This window comes from Epinephelus moara, chromosome 13 (assembly GCF_006386435.1).
Source record: "Epinephelus moara isolate mb chromosome 13, YSFRI_EMoa_1.0, whole genome shotgun sequence".
Taxonomy (NCBI): Eukaryota; Metazoa; Chordata; class Actinopteri; order Perciformes; family Serranidae; genus Epinephelus; species Epinephelus moara.
The window spans coordinates 8121182-8137961 of NC_065518.1; the positions used below are offsets into that span (position 1 = coordinate 8121182).

At 43.0% G+C, this 16780-nt stretch overlaps 1 protein-coding gene across 1 annotated transcript in view; it reads left to right on the forward strand.

Annotated features, from left to right (window-relative positions):
- ppp1r9bb (protein phosphatase 1, regulatory subunit 9Bb) overlaps nt 1-16780 on the forward strand; it is a 30227-nt gene that overhangs the window by 6012 nt on the left and 7435 nt on the right. The window contains exons 3-5 of the mRNA XM_050059702.1: nt 11081-11213; nt 14539-14659; nt 14978-15082. Coding sequence (XP_049915659.1) covers nt 11081-11213; nt 14539-14659; nt 14978-15082 — 359 coding nt within the window. The remainder of the gene's footprint in view (nt 1-11080; nt 11214-14538; nt 14660-14977; nt 15083-16780) is intronic.

Sequence of the window (16780 nt, forward strand, 5' to 3'; positions counted from 1 at the left end):
TTTATACCATCACACACACACACACACACACACACACACACACGCGCGCGCTTTCCCGTTGATTTCTGCTGCCTACGCATCTCTTAACGGTCCTGCCAGCCAGCTCAAAGAACACCTATGATTTTCGCACTGTATCATTAACACAAACACGCTGTTCTTATATCGTAATAAACTGAGGGTGCTGAATTTTGACAAACACAGAAGGAGGAACTGCAATTTTAAGCAACTGTAACCACAAATTGCAAAACAGCAAGCACCCAAAACGCAACCTTTAGTGGTTCACCGCTCAGGTCAGCCAAGAAGGGATTGCCTGGGGAGAGGTAATACATCACCATATGTCAAGGTATCCTCAAACTGTCTATTACTTAGGCTCAGCGGGCCTGCAGTATTTCATACAGTGCATTACTCACAGCCAGGAGGGGTGGGAGACCAGACAGATTATCAGCAAGGTCACTCTGCCCCACTTCCCAGTTCTGCAGTGGTGGTGGTGGGTTGCGAGCATTTATGGGATGTGCCCACTCGCTCAGGTTACTGCGACAAGCCATGTTATGCAATGTCTCGCTCATGATGTCTCAGCATTTGTTTTGTCTTGTCCAACCTGCCATCATCTTGTCAGCAACAGACACCTACAGTGATCTGTGAGGCTGCAGCCAGTTGAATACATCTCCTTCAGGTGGTACTGGTTCTTTACTTAGAGGTATACATGCAGGATTGTTGGTTCCTGTTTGTAAACACACTCGCCAGAGGAAGTGAAAGCAAAAGCCAACCCCAAATGCACTGTTATTTGGTGTTTCACCTCACTGTATTTGCTTTTTTTTTCTCTCTGGGATGCTGCTTAAGGTCTGACACCTGGTCGCTACCTTTTTATAAAGCCCCAGACTCACCTGAGCTCTGTGGGAGTACACGCACATAAACGTCTCGAGCACAGAAAATAAGAAAATACAGGCACAGGGCAGCGTTTCTGCAGATAAATACACCACCACACACTTCTAGTGATGATTGAGAGAGATTACGTCTGTATGAGTCAGTACATTATTTTATAGAATAGTTTCTTTAAGATGCTTTGTCGATCCTCAAGGCAGAGCTTTAAGGACAAGGCTGACGTTACTCTAGGCACTTGGTTTTGGATAATAATGGAGGTCTGTGGCACAGAGGGATAAATTGTGTAAGACTTTGGCTGTCAGTTCAATGTAATTTTTTTCACAGAATTTGTTGACAGTAACTACAAGGGCTGCCCCCCGATAGTCGACCAAATGTTAAAAATTCATTAGTCGGCAAGATTTCATTGGTCACTTAGTCACAGAAAAACAAAACGAAACGTGAAACTCTATTAGGAGCTGCACCTTGTCAAAATAAATCAAAACCTACATGACTGGACCATGTGGGACTTTAATTTGAAAGGACAGACACAGGAAGTGTCCACGCTCAGCAGTCAGACAGGAGTCAGGTTAATTTCCAGGGCTGGTACCTGCGGTTATTCCACAGGCTAGTTAATAACATGTCGGGCAGGAAATCCAAAGTGTGGGATCATTTTGAGAAGGTGAAGGACGAACCCAAGGTGATATGTAAACTCATCTTCATTGGTCGACTACAAACATGACGTATCATCTGAAACATGGAAGTAGCTACATGCCCATTAGCCCACAGCGTCATTAACAGGCGGCTCGCTCAGTGTGGGACGTGCAGGCGGCTAGTCGACTAATAGCCCTAAATGATGACTATTGGTCGCCTAGGAAAATTCTTAGTCGGAGGGCAGCCCTAATAACTAGAAATGTTAATCATTTTGCTTTCGGAACGTTGTTTGTTCACCGACAATAAGAATTTTGAAAGATTAATAATCAGTTTTATAAAAAATAAAATATAAATTAAATGGACACTGATATTAGAGACAATGCACCCCTCACTGGATCCTAAGCCTCTTCCCTGGTGGAAAAGATCAGCAAACTTTCTGTTGCTGCCATTACACAGAACAGTCAGTTCAACGTGTGGCTGGTTAACAGGAGCTAACACAGCAACAGCGGCTAACAGCGAACACCAAGCTGTTAAACGGTCCCTAGAAATTAACACTGACACCAGAGTAGCTCAACTCTGAACCCATTGGGTAATGTTAGCCTTGTGATGCTAACAGTTAGCCCTGTCTGTGTGTGTGCAGGGCAGGCAGACTGTATATGTTCCCACCCCTAAACTTGTTGGTTAACGGTTAATGTAAATTAGCTTTCCTATCAACAACAAAAGTGCAGAACATTGCCAATCTTACAGCAACACAAGAAAAGGATGAAGAGAAAGACACTGTTAGGAAGGTAGAAATAAAAGGAGGTTTGTAAAATAATATTGAATAGAACTAAATAAGAAATTAAAAACTATGTCTTAAAATTGCCAAGAGCCATTTACATTAATGTGAATGCGCTTATGTCAATAAACAGGATATTAAATATAAATGTACAGTGTATAGAGAATATATAGAATACAGTTAAATTAAGAAAATGTATTATTAAGGTAGTATGGGGACTTAGAGCACTCATACTATGTGTGTATATATAATGTAAATTCTAATAATCATGTGATTAATATTAATATGAATAACAACATAAAATATATGTAGTAAGTAATATGTAGGTAATATACCAAACTTATAAAACATGGTATAGTTATATAGTTTCTGTGTCCGTCCACATACTGCAGTGATATTCAGTCCCCTGTCGCTGACCTTATTCTCATGCTGCCGTGTCTCTGCCCGGGGTCAGCGCTAAGCCTAAACATGACTCCTGACCAAAGACTGGCCTGCCAAAACAGACGGGCTCTGGTGCCATGCGACTGTTACTATGACAAACCCACGATATCCACTTTATTGGCTGGAGGAGAGCGGCTCAGGGCGATGACCACATCCTTAGTTTGTGTCTGTGTGTTGCACATCTGGGATGTGGATTAACCCCCAATTTTAGGAGGATTTAGTAGCAATTACCTGCCACTTTGGGGCACGTTTAACCTGTGGTGGTCGGGAGCGCAATCAATAATAGTTAAGAGGCAAAGTGCTTCTTTTGGTCTGCCTGTGCTTTAACTCTGACAGCTTGATTAAGCATCACACGGTTGTTCTGAGTCCCTAAGAGCAGTGGCTTAATTGCAGCAATGAGGCAGCAGATCTCACATTATGCATTGTAATCACTTTGGCATTTAAGGTGGAAACGGAGAGTGGCAGTGAAGCTCACATTCCTGAAAAACAGCTGAAATAATACAAAGAGTAGTATGAGTAGTAAAAGTGGTGGAAAGTTGGGTGCTGCTACAGAATGTGGAGAGACCAAGTGGAAACACGCTATTTCTGTTGTGAAAAACCGATGGCACCACCTCCACATATCCTATTGGCTGAATCCAAAATTAGATCTGTTTTTGGAGAGTGAAGAGGGGAAAGAAACACAGCGGTTGACATGCTGCTGTGGGCAGCAGGGGGGGAAGGGGGGGTACTGACATGCCTGTTAAAATGTTACCCAATCACATTGTAGCCAGAGGGCCATCAAGATGGAGCCACACTTACAGGACAGCCTCTATCATTTAGAGATCTCTCCGTCACGACATTGTAAAAACGGTAGTTGTGACTTACTGGTTATTTTTAATAGCCTCTACAGCCCCGAGTGGGTGCTCTGCTCAGACACAAACACAATCTGCTAGCTGGTGAGTGGCTCGAGCTAGCTGCCCACAGAGCTTTTGTAGGACATCCCAGGCGGCTGGTAGCAAAAGGGAGGGAGGGAGGAAGGGAGTTTCCTGGCCATCTGTTAGCTTCTCTGACCTACTATCTGCCACAACTGGAACAGCGTCCTTCTCCAGCCCTGCCCACCCCCCATCAGCCTGCCTTTAATCCCAATGTTTGTCTTCCAAAGATAGCCACCTCACCGTCCGAGGAGTTCATCTACTACTCTGCATGCTTAGTCGAGGCTGGGGTGAAAGGTGGCCGCGTGCAGGATCTCATTAGCCTGTCTGCCCTGTGGGGGATCATGGAGGGGGAAGAGGGAGGGAAGTGAAAGTGTTAACTCAGTCAGAGCTAGTTTGTAGCATTGTAGCACCCATCCTGAACTTGCCCGAGGCTGCAGGTCACGACACATATCCGATCATGGCTGTGTGTTTTTTTTTTTTGTTTTTTTTTCATAGTGCCACGTTAAACGCTCCTCTTTTGATCTCCTGCAGCCTCGTGGGCGTAAAACGAGGGCGCCACAAGCCACCAGCTGTGGCCTCTTGATCTTCAAACTCAAGGAGTGGAGCAGAGTCGCGTGAGAGCGTCACAGTGGGCACGCAGGCTTGCAGTGCGCTGTTGTTGTTTTATGCTCCGTTACTTAGGATGCAAACAGTGTATTTTGTGAGTCTGTAATCCACATTCTGCTAATCCCTCTAAATACGAAGGTAACCTAAATCAAAAGCCATTAGACTTCAGTGCTGCTCCCATGCTATCTGTCATCTGCAGCACGGTTAGCTTCAGTGTGATTCACTTTATTCAGAGTGTTATGTAAAATCAGTACTGCTGCAAATAATTATTGATATTATAGATTAATCTGACAGTTCCTTTTTTTTTAAAAATTGCTCAGTCTGTAAATCATCATAAAAGATCCCACATTAAACTCCTCAAACAGATTGTTTTGTCTTATTGCTTAATAAATAAATAAATGACTAATCCACTTAAATCAAAAGTGCTGTCAGCTGAACGGACAGTTCAATGAAAGAGAATAAACATATTTCCCAAAATGGCAAAGTATTTTCATTACTAATGTATCTAATATAATGAAATTCTTTTTTTTAATTTTTTTTTTTTATTACTGCATCAAAAGAGAAGTTTGACCCAAGCTGAACTCTAAGGGGCCGTACACATGCTGCGTCTTTAACTGCCTGGCAAATGTGAGGTCAGGCACTGGGCACTACCTTTGTGCCTTTTTAAAGCCACTTTTCAAGAGCGTGGCAGCAGGTTGCATCTGACGTTGCTAAGCAACGTTAACCAGCACTGTGTCATAACCTATTTATCTGAAATCCTGAGAGCAGAGCTGATCTCTTTCCAGATGCTGTTTTTAAGTGTGTAGGCCTATCGTCTGTGGGTCAGATGTAAAGCTCTGGGTAGCACTAACATGATCAATCAGTATTTATCACAGACTGATATTTTCAGAAGAAGGGAAAGATATCTGTCGGCTGTGATTGGTTCTTCCTCATCACATGACTCTTGGTTTATCTCAGGGTGCAGCCGTTGCGCCCTGAAAAATGGGTGCTCAGAGTGCGCACTGCGATGGCGTCGCTCCGGCATTTGAGCGCACCTGCCAGGCATCTACATTGATAACAATCAATTTAAGGGGGAAAAAAATGCGGCATGTGTACAGCCCCTAAAGCAGCATGTAATTTTTGCTTCCTCATCACCTGCCCACAGAAATGGCTGGGCCCCTGACAAGGTCCAGTGAATGGACCTTCCCCAGATTTGCCTCACTCATGTCAACGCATACATTTAAACTAGCCCCTTTTACACTGCCTGTTCAAGGCGGGACTATCACGTCATTATGCTGCCACGCTGTGCTGTGTAAAAGGTAGAATAGCGGAATAAGGGGACAGGGTGGTCTTGCTTTTGAGCTGGGAAAGTAGGTATTGACAGCACTGAAACAATGTCTGTATAAATGGGACAGCAAGCAGGACGGTTGTGAGGTTTTGACTACGTGTTATGTGTGTGATCCAAAACTGGAGATTTAAAAAGCAGCAGTTAGCGGCTAACTCAAAGAAGAACAGTGGCCGAAAATGACCACAAATTGAGAAAACAATGAAGTCCGGGAGCTCCTTACCCTACGAGCAGAGGACGAGATCTGCTGCTGTATAACAAGGATGGTAAATGATCGTTACTGTCATGTCAGGCCATTGTTATTGTTTATAAAGCGCTGCCGACGTGTATGTTATATGTCACACTAGAGGCTGATGCTGTTGTGTTAAATGTCACACCCGTCATGCCTCTTTTGATTTGATTTGATTTGATTGAACAGCAGCTGTCTAAAATCACACACTGGAATGGCGTGATGCTGCCGGTGTTTGGATCTATTGAAAAAGGCAACAGCAGCATAGAAGGGACTCTGCAGCGGCTCCATAGCACAATCTCTGTATAAAAAGGGCAACTGACTGAAAGAGACAGGAGCTACAGTACATAGGCTCTATTATACTCTTTCTTACAGGTGCTGGTAGGCCTGGGGCTCCATCACTGATGCTAGTTATCTCTTGGCTAGTAATGTTAGCTGTACTGTTAGTGTCTGGATTGTCATTTGCCTTTTCAGCCAGGCTGGGAGCAGCTTTCCGAGCAGACTAAAAAAGATGGATAATACATTATTATTTGGGTTTAAAGCCCTTTCCAGCTCCCTCCTTTTCTACTCCTTTTTTTCCTGACATCCTGATTTATGTGCAGGTCCTGGCATCGCAAGGAAATTCACTCACTCCAGACTTTTTCAGGATTTCATTATGGAACAGTTTACATTTTACCAAAGCAGCAATAAATACTGTACAGTGTTTATTTTTGTTGCTTTAATAAGCAATGGTGCATATTTGGGCTCAAAATAAAATGTGGTTATTCCTTTCACACATGGACTGCAAATCTGAAATTATCACCTGGAGGAGCTGTATGTGAGAGAACAAATGTCTGAGTCGTTTGGATCGGACATTAAACGAACTTTACCCTGCCAGTTCCCAAGTACAAAGTCTGTGTGATGTCTGATTGAGTCCATTTGTGAATAGAGCAGGTCCAGAGATTTCCCTGCGAATGAGAGGGCGTGTTGATGACGTTTCTATGATGCGGCTTACGCAAAACTAAAAGAAAACAAACATCTGAGGGTAAAGAAGAGTCTTTTAGACAAAGACGTTAGCGTAAATGTCTAACAGGAGAGATGACAAGACTTGAAGTTGAAATTGTCAGAACAATTCAAGGAACGGCAAGAGAGTCTGTTGTTTATGACTAACTTGCGACCTGGCTACGTGACCAAGGGAACTGTCCGGAGTTCATATGACAAACAAGCTCATGATTATTATTGTTGGCATCCACTGGCCCCCCTACTGTAAGGGCCCTCGTCTTATGGTTGAGGAAGGCTTTAAGTAGAAACAGAGGCTTGTAGTTTGCTCAACGATGCATTAAAATACAATGATACTGACTAAATCTGAGAGAGGAGGGGCTGCTTACATTTCAAAGGCGCTGTCAAAACTGACAGACTCTTTACTGTTGGGTTGCCAGGGCGACGGGGCCCATATGACTGAAGGGTTAGCACTTCAGCTACGAGATGCTACTTTGTAACACAGATGGACAAACTAAACAGCCGAGGGAGAGAGGGAGAGGAGTGAGAGAGAGTAAACAAAGACGTGTTAAAATGTGGCAGCGGAGGGAACAAACGACTGCGGAGAGGAAAGTTGAGACGTTTGATAAAATAAGTGAAAGAATGTGTGAAAGGAAGAAGGTCTAGCTCTGAATGAGTGCGGCTAGTGGAGCATGCAAGGTGCTGAATGCATAATCACCTTGGAAGACTGAAAGTGAGGCTTTTAAAGATTCAGCTTACTCTGTGTGTGTGTGTGTGTGTGTCTGTGTGTCTGTGTGTGTGAACAGCAGCTGCAGAAGGCCTCCATTAGCATGCTGGAGGTGGTTATGTAAACTGTCATGCTGGTCGACCAGAGTGAATGTGGGAAACAGAGGCCTCTGTCTTCATGAGAGCAACTTCAGTGGTTGTGATTGATTCTCCCCCAGTGTGTTTGATACACATTACTGCTGTGAAACGATACAGCGCGGGGTGCCTGGAGGAAACGCTACCGCTGTCTCAGCTGAAGTGGTCGATACATTTGAATTGCATTACGTCTGCATTAGCAACAGTGGTCAGTTGTTATCAAAGCCATGTATCCAGCTCGTCTGTCTCTGCTGCATTTGTTGCCACAACATGAGTGTTTGTTGATAACCTGCAGTCATTTTTTTAAATCGCAAACATTGTGAGCATTTCTAACAGGGTATCAAACAGTACCAGTTGGAAACCACTGCTACAGCCCTTACTACACAGAGACTGCGCTATAGAGCCGCTACAAAGTCAGTTCTTCATGCTGCCTTTGCACTTTTACACAGAACCACACAACATCATCATCATCATGTCGCTTCTGTGTTTGCTTTTAGACAACATGCCGACATTCTGACAGGCGGTTGACAGGCATCAAATGTAACACAACAGCGTCGGCTTCTAGTGTGACAAATAACGTTTGTCGGCAGCGCTTTATAAACAATAACTCTGGCATAACACGGCAATAATAATCATTCACCGTCCTTGTTATATAGCTGCTGGTCTCCCCCTCTGCTCGGAGGGTAAGGAGCTCCCAAGCCTCATTGTTCTCCCAATTTGCAGACATGTACGGCTGCTGTTCTTCTTTGAGTTAGCCGCTAACTGCTATCAGCTGCTTTTTAAATCTCTCAGCAGTGGGTCGCACACAAACATGATATAGAAATGTCAGACCTGGACATGAAATTCCCACCTTGAAGAGGAACTTGTGATGCTCTGACCATGACTTTCCACACACTCTCACACCATATATCCATTTTCTCAAGCAGTGAAAAACAAATTTGTAACTGATAACGTTGCGGCATGCAAAGGGACAGAGCGCATGGACAAACAGGACAGAGGAGCAGTGTCAGCCAGCCGCCACTTAGATTTTAATGTGCATTTATTCGTGCTGTTATGAAGTGGTACTCGGAGCAGCTAAAAACGACAAGGAAAGACTGGGATAACAGCATTTACTCCACATCATATCGAGTCAGTCCTTATACGATAAAAAAGTTTCTATAACAAGTTTGCTTAGAATTTCTGCTCAAAATGTACCTATGACCATACACAACCTGAGGTAATTTCACCGCACTGATATTCTAACACACTGTAACAAAATCATTTCAAAGTCAAGTTAATCAAGTTAAATGAAAAGATGTTTTCCTTCAGAGGTTTGCTGAAATTTTCACTGTAATCCTGTTCAGGACGACCCTGACTATGACCATGTACAGTCTGAAGTTATTTTACTGTGCAGTTTCTAATGAAATTAAAGCAAAAGTTAGCTTCGATTACATAACAACACACTGACGACTTCCTTATATTTCAGTTGTCATAAAAAAGAAAATGTCACAGTGGTTGATTGTGCTGGATTTCTTTCATTTAGATCCAGAAAAAGGATGCAGAAAAAGGAGAGTACACCAAATGGTGCAGTAAATTAAGAGTTAAATTATGTTTATTATATCCGTTTTTTCACACAGTGAGCAGATTAAAACCAAATCCACAGCAAATTACACTGTAGATTTTTTTTAATAACCTATAGTGAAGTCACACTCACCTGTTAACACACTCACATACTCTCACACACACACATACATACACCAGTGACTCAGCATTTAGCGAGCTCCCCAGGGTGCACAGGAAGTGACGCGTTTCTGTGTTTTCAGTAGCAGTTACTATATTTGGAGAATATGAAAGAAGAACTGAGTAGCGGCACGAAGCGGCGATAAACCACAGAGGCTGCAAAGAAGAGGAAGAGCTCATTTACAGACTTCAAGGAGCAGAGAATCAAAAGAGACATGTTAGGGACTGTTTGGTATTAATGAGAGCGACGGGGGTGGTGCAGAACAGGGGAGGCATGTCAGATAATTTTTTAAGCACTGCGGAGGGACTGTTGTTTTTTATTGTGGCTCAGTTTAGGGACTTGAAACTATCTGAAACCCCAAAACGGTCGATGGGTTTGAAAGGCAAAAAATTATCATAATCAGAAACTGTAAAAAAGAAATTATTGTTGGATTTCCAACAGTCTTTGAACACATCATGTGCAACAAACGCTTGATTGCTTTCTTGCTGAGAGTAAGATAAGAAAACTGAGACCACCGTCATGTCTGTACGCTGAATATGAAGCTCCAGCTAGGATACAGTTAGCTTAGCTTAGCACAAAGACTGGAAACATTAGGAAACAGCTAGCCTGGCTCTGTTCACACATAAAACCAGAAATTGTTGCTTCCACACTTGACTTTTTGAATGGATGAAACAAAGTGTTAGATAAGAACACTGATGCCACTTTCATGTCTGTTAGCTGAATATGAAGCTCCAGCCAGGATACGGTTAGCTTAGCTTTGCACAAAGTGTGGAAACGCTGGGAAACAGCAAAAATGGTCACTTTTTTCACTTTTTGAAAGAATGAAACAAATTTGAGAAAGGCACTTATTTGCTTTCTTGCTAGGGGAGTTAGATGAGAAAATTGATACCATTTTCATGTTTGTACGCTGAAAATGAAGCTACAGCCAAGATATGATTAACCTAGCTTAGCACAAAAACTGAAAACAATAGGAAACAGCAAAAATGGTTGCTTTTACACTTAACTTTTGGAACCGATAAAACAAATTTAAAAATGGCACTTATTTGCCTTCTTGCCCAGAGTGAGATGAAAAAATTGATACCACTGTCATGTTGTACACTAAATATGAAGCTAAAGCCAGGATATGGTTAGCTTAGCTTAGCTTAGCACAAAGACTGGAAACACTGGGAAACAGCTAGCCTGGCTCTGTCATACACATAAAACCAAAAATAGTTACTTCCACACTTATGTTTTTGAACAGATGAAACTAGATGTAGTGCACTAACAACCTTTTGAGGTGCTGGTGGGCAGGTTTTTCTTTTTTACCACCGTGCTGTGCAGTTTTTGGATGTAAACCAGGCCCTGGAGCTTCCTTACACTATCAAAACCCCCATCGTAGCCCATATTATTATATGTTTCACAACTGTTAATGATGCTAACTACACAACATTCTGTTCTGTCTGCTAGCGGCTGATTTTGGTGCACAACAGACTCTCATCTGTGTCTGATTGAGGCTTAAATGTGTATGGCTGAATCTCCCTGACGTTTCCTCTAATGCTAACATTGATGCACACTGCTTTTTCAGCAGTCAAGCTAGCGAAAGCAGCTGTGATGGGCAGGACACGAGTCCCCATCCAGAATTTAATATAAATATTGGTATACATATTACTAAAATGTTCCTGGAGGGGGACTTTAAGTGTTTGTTATTCTCACCGTGCGTCTGTGTTTCCTGCTGCAGGTGTTTGCCACCTACCCCAACGAGGACTACGACAGGCGTAATGAAGACGTGGATCCCATGGCGGCGTCTGCTGAATACGAGCTGGAGAAGAGGGTGGAGAGGCTGGACCTGTTCCCCGTGGAGCTGGAGAAAGGTGCAGAACATTATAAAGTCATCTAAAAATTCTGCAATCTTTTTCCCAGTGCTCTGTAACAGTATCTGAGAAACTCTTAGCATTTATTTGAACCTGCTTCGGGCACCAGGTGGGCGGTTTGCATGAAATTGGGAAACGAAATGAGTACAAGAAATTTTACATTCACAGGAAGGAATTTGAAAATGAATTTTTGGTATATGTGATTAACCTTCTACTGGACTATATCATTTGTCCTTTCTGTCTCTTTGAAGCCAAATGAAAAAAAATCTTTATTACTTATGTAAAAAGGACTTCAGTGTTCACTGACTGCTTTCTGTTTCCCCCAGTGAGCCGCACTTCCTTCAACATCTCTTCAACATTATGGCGCATTAATTTATTTATAGAGGACTATATTTAGAGTTATGTACAGGGGCAGGTTACACAGGATACCATATGTGACCATGTTCTATATAAATGATGTGTTTACTGTTCATTAAATCAGGAAGTGGAGGCTCTCGTTATAAAAGAAAGAACAGTGCTTACAAATTAATACCTCAGTACGATACACCTCAGGCAGGAAATCTGGGTATTATCACTGATTCTGATCTAACTTTCAAGTCACATATGAAGACGTTAACTGAAATAGTGTTATTATCATCTCAAGACTACGTGAAGGTCGACTCTTGTCTTTATCCTAGAGACACAAAGAAGCTTGTGCATGATTTTATTACAACTATAAATCTATTTCAGCAGCGTACAGAATGCTGCTGTTAGTCTTAAAAAGAAAAGAGCTCACACATCGCCACTGATCCTTGCATAGCCTCCAGTTAGTCTTAGGATTGATTTAAAATCCTGCTGCTACTTTAGAAATCTTTTCATGGACTTGCCCCTGACTATGAGGTTGATGCGCTGCACAGATATGCCGCGTGTCCCTGGTAGACCCCCTCATCATCTCCACAGACTCTGCTGCTCACTGTTGCAAAACAAAAATCAGACAAAGACCTGCGGTGAAGCTGCTTTCTGCTGTTTTAGATTCAAACTCTGGAACAGATTCTCCCGCTGGATCTGGGGACAGAAATATTTAAGCTAAAAACTCACCTTTTTGCTTTGCTTATAACTAAAACCTGGTATTTTTATGTCTTGTGTGTGATTTATCCTGGCTTCATATGAGCAGAGGAAATCTCCTCTCGTCCACAGGCTAATGTATACAATGTAAAATGCCATAGACTTGTGCTAATAAAGTTAGCATCTTGTATTTGTGGGGAAAATGTGTCCAGATAAAGACAAGTGTTTGTCTGTGAATGCTGCGAGTTATAGTGAAGCTGATTTGTGTACTTGTGTTTGAAATTGTCTCTATTAAGCCATGTTTAATGTGTGTTTAATGTGTGTTTTGAATCAACTAAACTCTACAGCACTCCACAGAAACCTCTGCCGCTGACTAATGACTAGTGTAACTGCAGAGTGACACAGACACACCACTGCACAAGTATAAATGCTCACAATGGCCCTGCCGCACGACCACAGATCCTGCTTAATAGCTTAGTATTTTACCCAGGGGTGGTGCCTAATGTCCTGCATCACACAGACATTGGGTTATCTGGCCACATTGTGGATTATTATTAACCTAATCTTTGCCTTAAGATAAAAACCCACAGAAAACCTCACGCCAAACTGCAACTTCAATGGAGATTATTTATTTGTTTGTGATCATATTTTTGCGAAGATACGCTTACATTTTTGCACCTTGTACTACTGGTATGGCAGAAACTGCAACAAGATTTTCAGATGACTTTTATCTGACTGCTGATAAATTGTCAAAATGACCATCATGACGTTATCCTGACATGACAGGCCACTGACCAAGTGTCGGTTGGTAGTAATGGGGGATTTATATTTGTGCAGCAGAGCCTACGCCGAAGCCTATGCACGTTTTTACTAATGCGGTGGTGGCAGTTACACCTCCAAAACACTAGTGAGTGGTGGAGGTTTCTTTGAAGTGCTGTAAAGTTTAGTTGATTCAAAACACACATTAAACACACATTAAACATGGCTTAATAGAGACAACTTCAAACACAAGTACACAAATCAGCTTCACTATAACTCGCAGCATTCACAGACAAACACTTGTCTTTATCTGGACACATTTTCCCCACAAATACAACATGCTAACGTTATTAGCACAAGCCTATGGCATTTTACATTGTATAAATTAGCCTAGTGACTAGCGGAGATTTCCTCTGTTCATATGAAGCCAGGATAAATCACACACAAGACTTAAAATGCTATTTTTGTGGAGGCTTTATTGTCTTCACAGTTTATTGTTTCTTTCTTTTTTTTAAAGATATTTTTTCGGGCATTCTTAAGCGTTTAATTGATAGGACAGACGAGTGTGAAGGGGGGAGAGAGAGAGGGAGTGACATGCAGCAAAGGGCCACAGGCTGGAGCTGAATCTGCCTTGTACATGGGGCGCCTGCTCTACCACTAAGCCACCGACGCCCCGATTTATTGTTTCTTATTTGTGAAATTAAAGTAAATAAAAGCTTCGTTTCCACTGAGGGAAATGGTTTCAGCTTACAGAAATAGGTCTGTGTTGCTGCAACGTGTGGTTACATTTCTGCGGAGGTACATGTCAGGCTACGGTGTCGATTTGACTCAGAAGTAAAATTTCCCCCAGAGAATGTGTTGATACAGTACAGATACAGAACTTGCCCAAAGGGTGCCTCTGTAGGTCAGTGTCTGACACCAATGGGCCACTGACAAAGGGTTGGTATTTGACGTGTTGGGAGTGAGACCGCGACGATTAAAGTATCATCATCATTCCTGCTGCTGATTTCATGCTATTTCACCGACTGACAGGTGGGGGCAGTACTGTGCAAAGACGTGCGGCAACGTGATGAAGACGACTGCTACCAAACAATCATGAATGTAAACAATGCCAGGTTTAAAACTGGCTTTGTAAATATTTTATGAGGAAGGAAGTGCATTGTCAGGCCTCTAGGACACACACAATTGGATCACATCTGTGGCGAAGGGAGAGGGGCGAGCTCTGCTCTTGTACTTCTCCACCCTCATTTACTCTGATGGTCCAGAGATCAAACTGCCAATGTTTCAGTCACATTTCTCTGAAAGTAGTCCACAGCCACAAATTATTACCAAAAATGTAAATGCCAAGAGTGACAACATGAACATGGAATCAAAGACATGTTTTCCACCCACAGAGAGTGGTAACACCGCCTCAGTCCATGAGCTCCCATGCTTGACTCACAAAGACATGACTGCATAACACATCAAACTGACCAAAAACAGTATGCTAACAGCTGGTGTGGTTTTCCCCTCTCTCTTTCAGATGGTGAGGGCCTGGGCATCAGTATCATCGGGATGGGTGCAGGGGCCGACATGGGCCTGGAGAAGCTGGGCATCTTTGTGAAGACGGTCACAGATGGAGGAGCAGCACACAGGGACGGCAGGTACGTTAATTCATGTTGAATATCCTGATTCTTCATCTCGTAAAGACACATGCGAGGCGGACTTGAAAAGGCCTTTGCCTTGTAGACCATGTGTCAGCCTGAGGTTAGCAGTTGTAGTTTTATTTCCAGGAGTGGAAGCTTCATTGTCCCACTTGTCTCTCCGATTCCTGGCAGCTGCACACGGGTCTTGCTGCCAAGAACGAGAGCTTATAAATGGAGTGTGGCTTGTGTGGGCTTCAGTATAAAGATGATGAACAAAGGCCACACTTGAGTTATTACTGTTAATCCTTTAACTTCTCTTTTAACTGCCTCCTCCAGGATCCAGGTGAACGACCTGATTGTGGAGGTGGATGGGACCAGTTTGGTGGGAGTCACCCAGAACTTTGCCGCCTCCGTACTCAGGAACACCTCAGGAACTGTCAAGTAAGAGTTACTCTGAACAGCCAGGATTTTACTGCAAATGCTTTGGCGTCCTTTAACGCCAACAAACACAAATCATCCAACACCAGTGCAATGTTCATTAGCCACAACAGCAGCAAGACTCAAGGGATGAAACTAGTTGGAACACCACTAACCCTCTCAACCGGAATATCTTGACAACCATTGGATGGACTGCAAATTTCATGCCACCATCAGAACAAAACTTTATGACTAAATACCTGAAAAACTTAAAGCTGAAGTAGGTGTTTTTGGTGTAATTGGGCAAAATCCCATTATAACCTTGAACATACTGTAATTCAAGTGGACTGAGAGAAGACTAGACTTCTGCACCTCCTCTTGGCCCTGTTTTCAGGCTTTAGAAAATCTAGCCCTGGAGGTTTTAAGTCATGTCCTCTTACAGTGTTGGTGATTAAAACTGGACGTTCAGCTCTGTTACAGACTGTTAACTTACAGCACAGTTATGCTTACAGTTAATGGAGCCTCCTATGTGCCTGTCAAACAACAATAACACCACAAACCTTCTTTAGACAGTCGGGATTTGTGTGGAGTTCTGCAGGGATCAACAGATTTTAAGTCTGGCGACTAGTGCCTGCTCCTCTGCTGCAGTTTCGAGGCTAACAAGTGTTGCTAGCTGTTAACAACCACCTCTGCAGCTAACAATCTCCACAAATCCATATAACAGCTCCACCATTCACAGTCAGACACACATGCCTGCTTATTAACTGCCGCATTACAGCTCACAACTTGCGCTAACAACTGACGCTGCTCCGGTGGGAGAGTTTTGCTAGCTAGCGAAACATCCTGGTGCCGACTATTTACTGGAAGTTAGCAACCTGCTGATGCTCCATTCTTATAGGATTCATACAGAAATAGAAAATATTTGCAAGGACGGCCACTCTCGGCTTCCTAGTTTAAAACGTTTTCTAAAACATTTTATGAAGTAATTTTCGGAGTGCCAAATTCTAGTACTTCAAGCGTCATGTATGAATCCTGGCATGCATGAGAGGGAAGAGCTGCAGGAGGATGTATTTTCGAATTCTGGTCATTTGTTTTCCTTTTCCAGAAAACTGCCCCAGCTTTAACACATTTCCACGAGCCTCAGGTGTACTTTGTGCTAATTAGCAAACATATGCTAGCATGCTAACATGCAGGTGAACAACACAGTAAACATTTCCTGCTAAACATCAACATGTCGGCCTGTCACTGTGAGCCTGTTAGCATGCTGTGCTCCTCAGTGAAATGGGCATTTATTTTCACAGTTGCCATCTTGCTGTTAGCCTCTGCTGTGACCAGGACGTACGTGTTGTTACACTCATCTGCCTCAGCTCGCTGTGACTTCAACTCGCAGAGATGGTTTCCTCTTGATATACACAGCCAGCCTTACACGCAGGACTGACTTCTACCACATCCTGCCCATTCAGCGCACCAGACTGCAGATTTATATCTCAAGTCTCACAGGGTCATGATTATACCCTTCAGTGTGGAAAAGCTCCCTTTCTGAGACATCCTGAATACGGTCCAAAGATTCCACAGAAAACACAGTTATCAGGAACAAACACACTTGGCATCAGAAGTATAATTTTGAAATGCCAGAGGGATATTTGTAGCGCTGCTCTTTGGCGTTCTTGGTGGAGCCGACTGTTCCCTACGTGCTCCTTTTGTCATCCGAGCTCATTCATA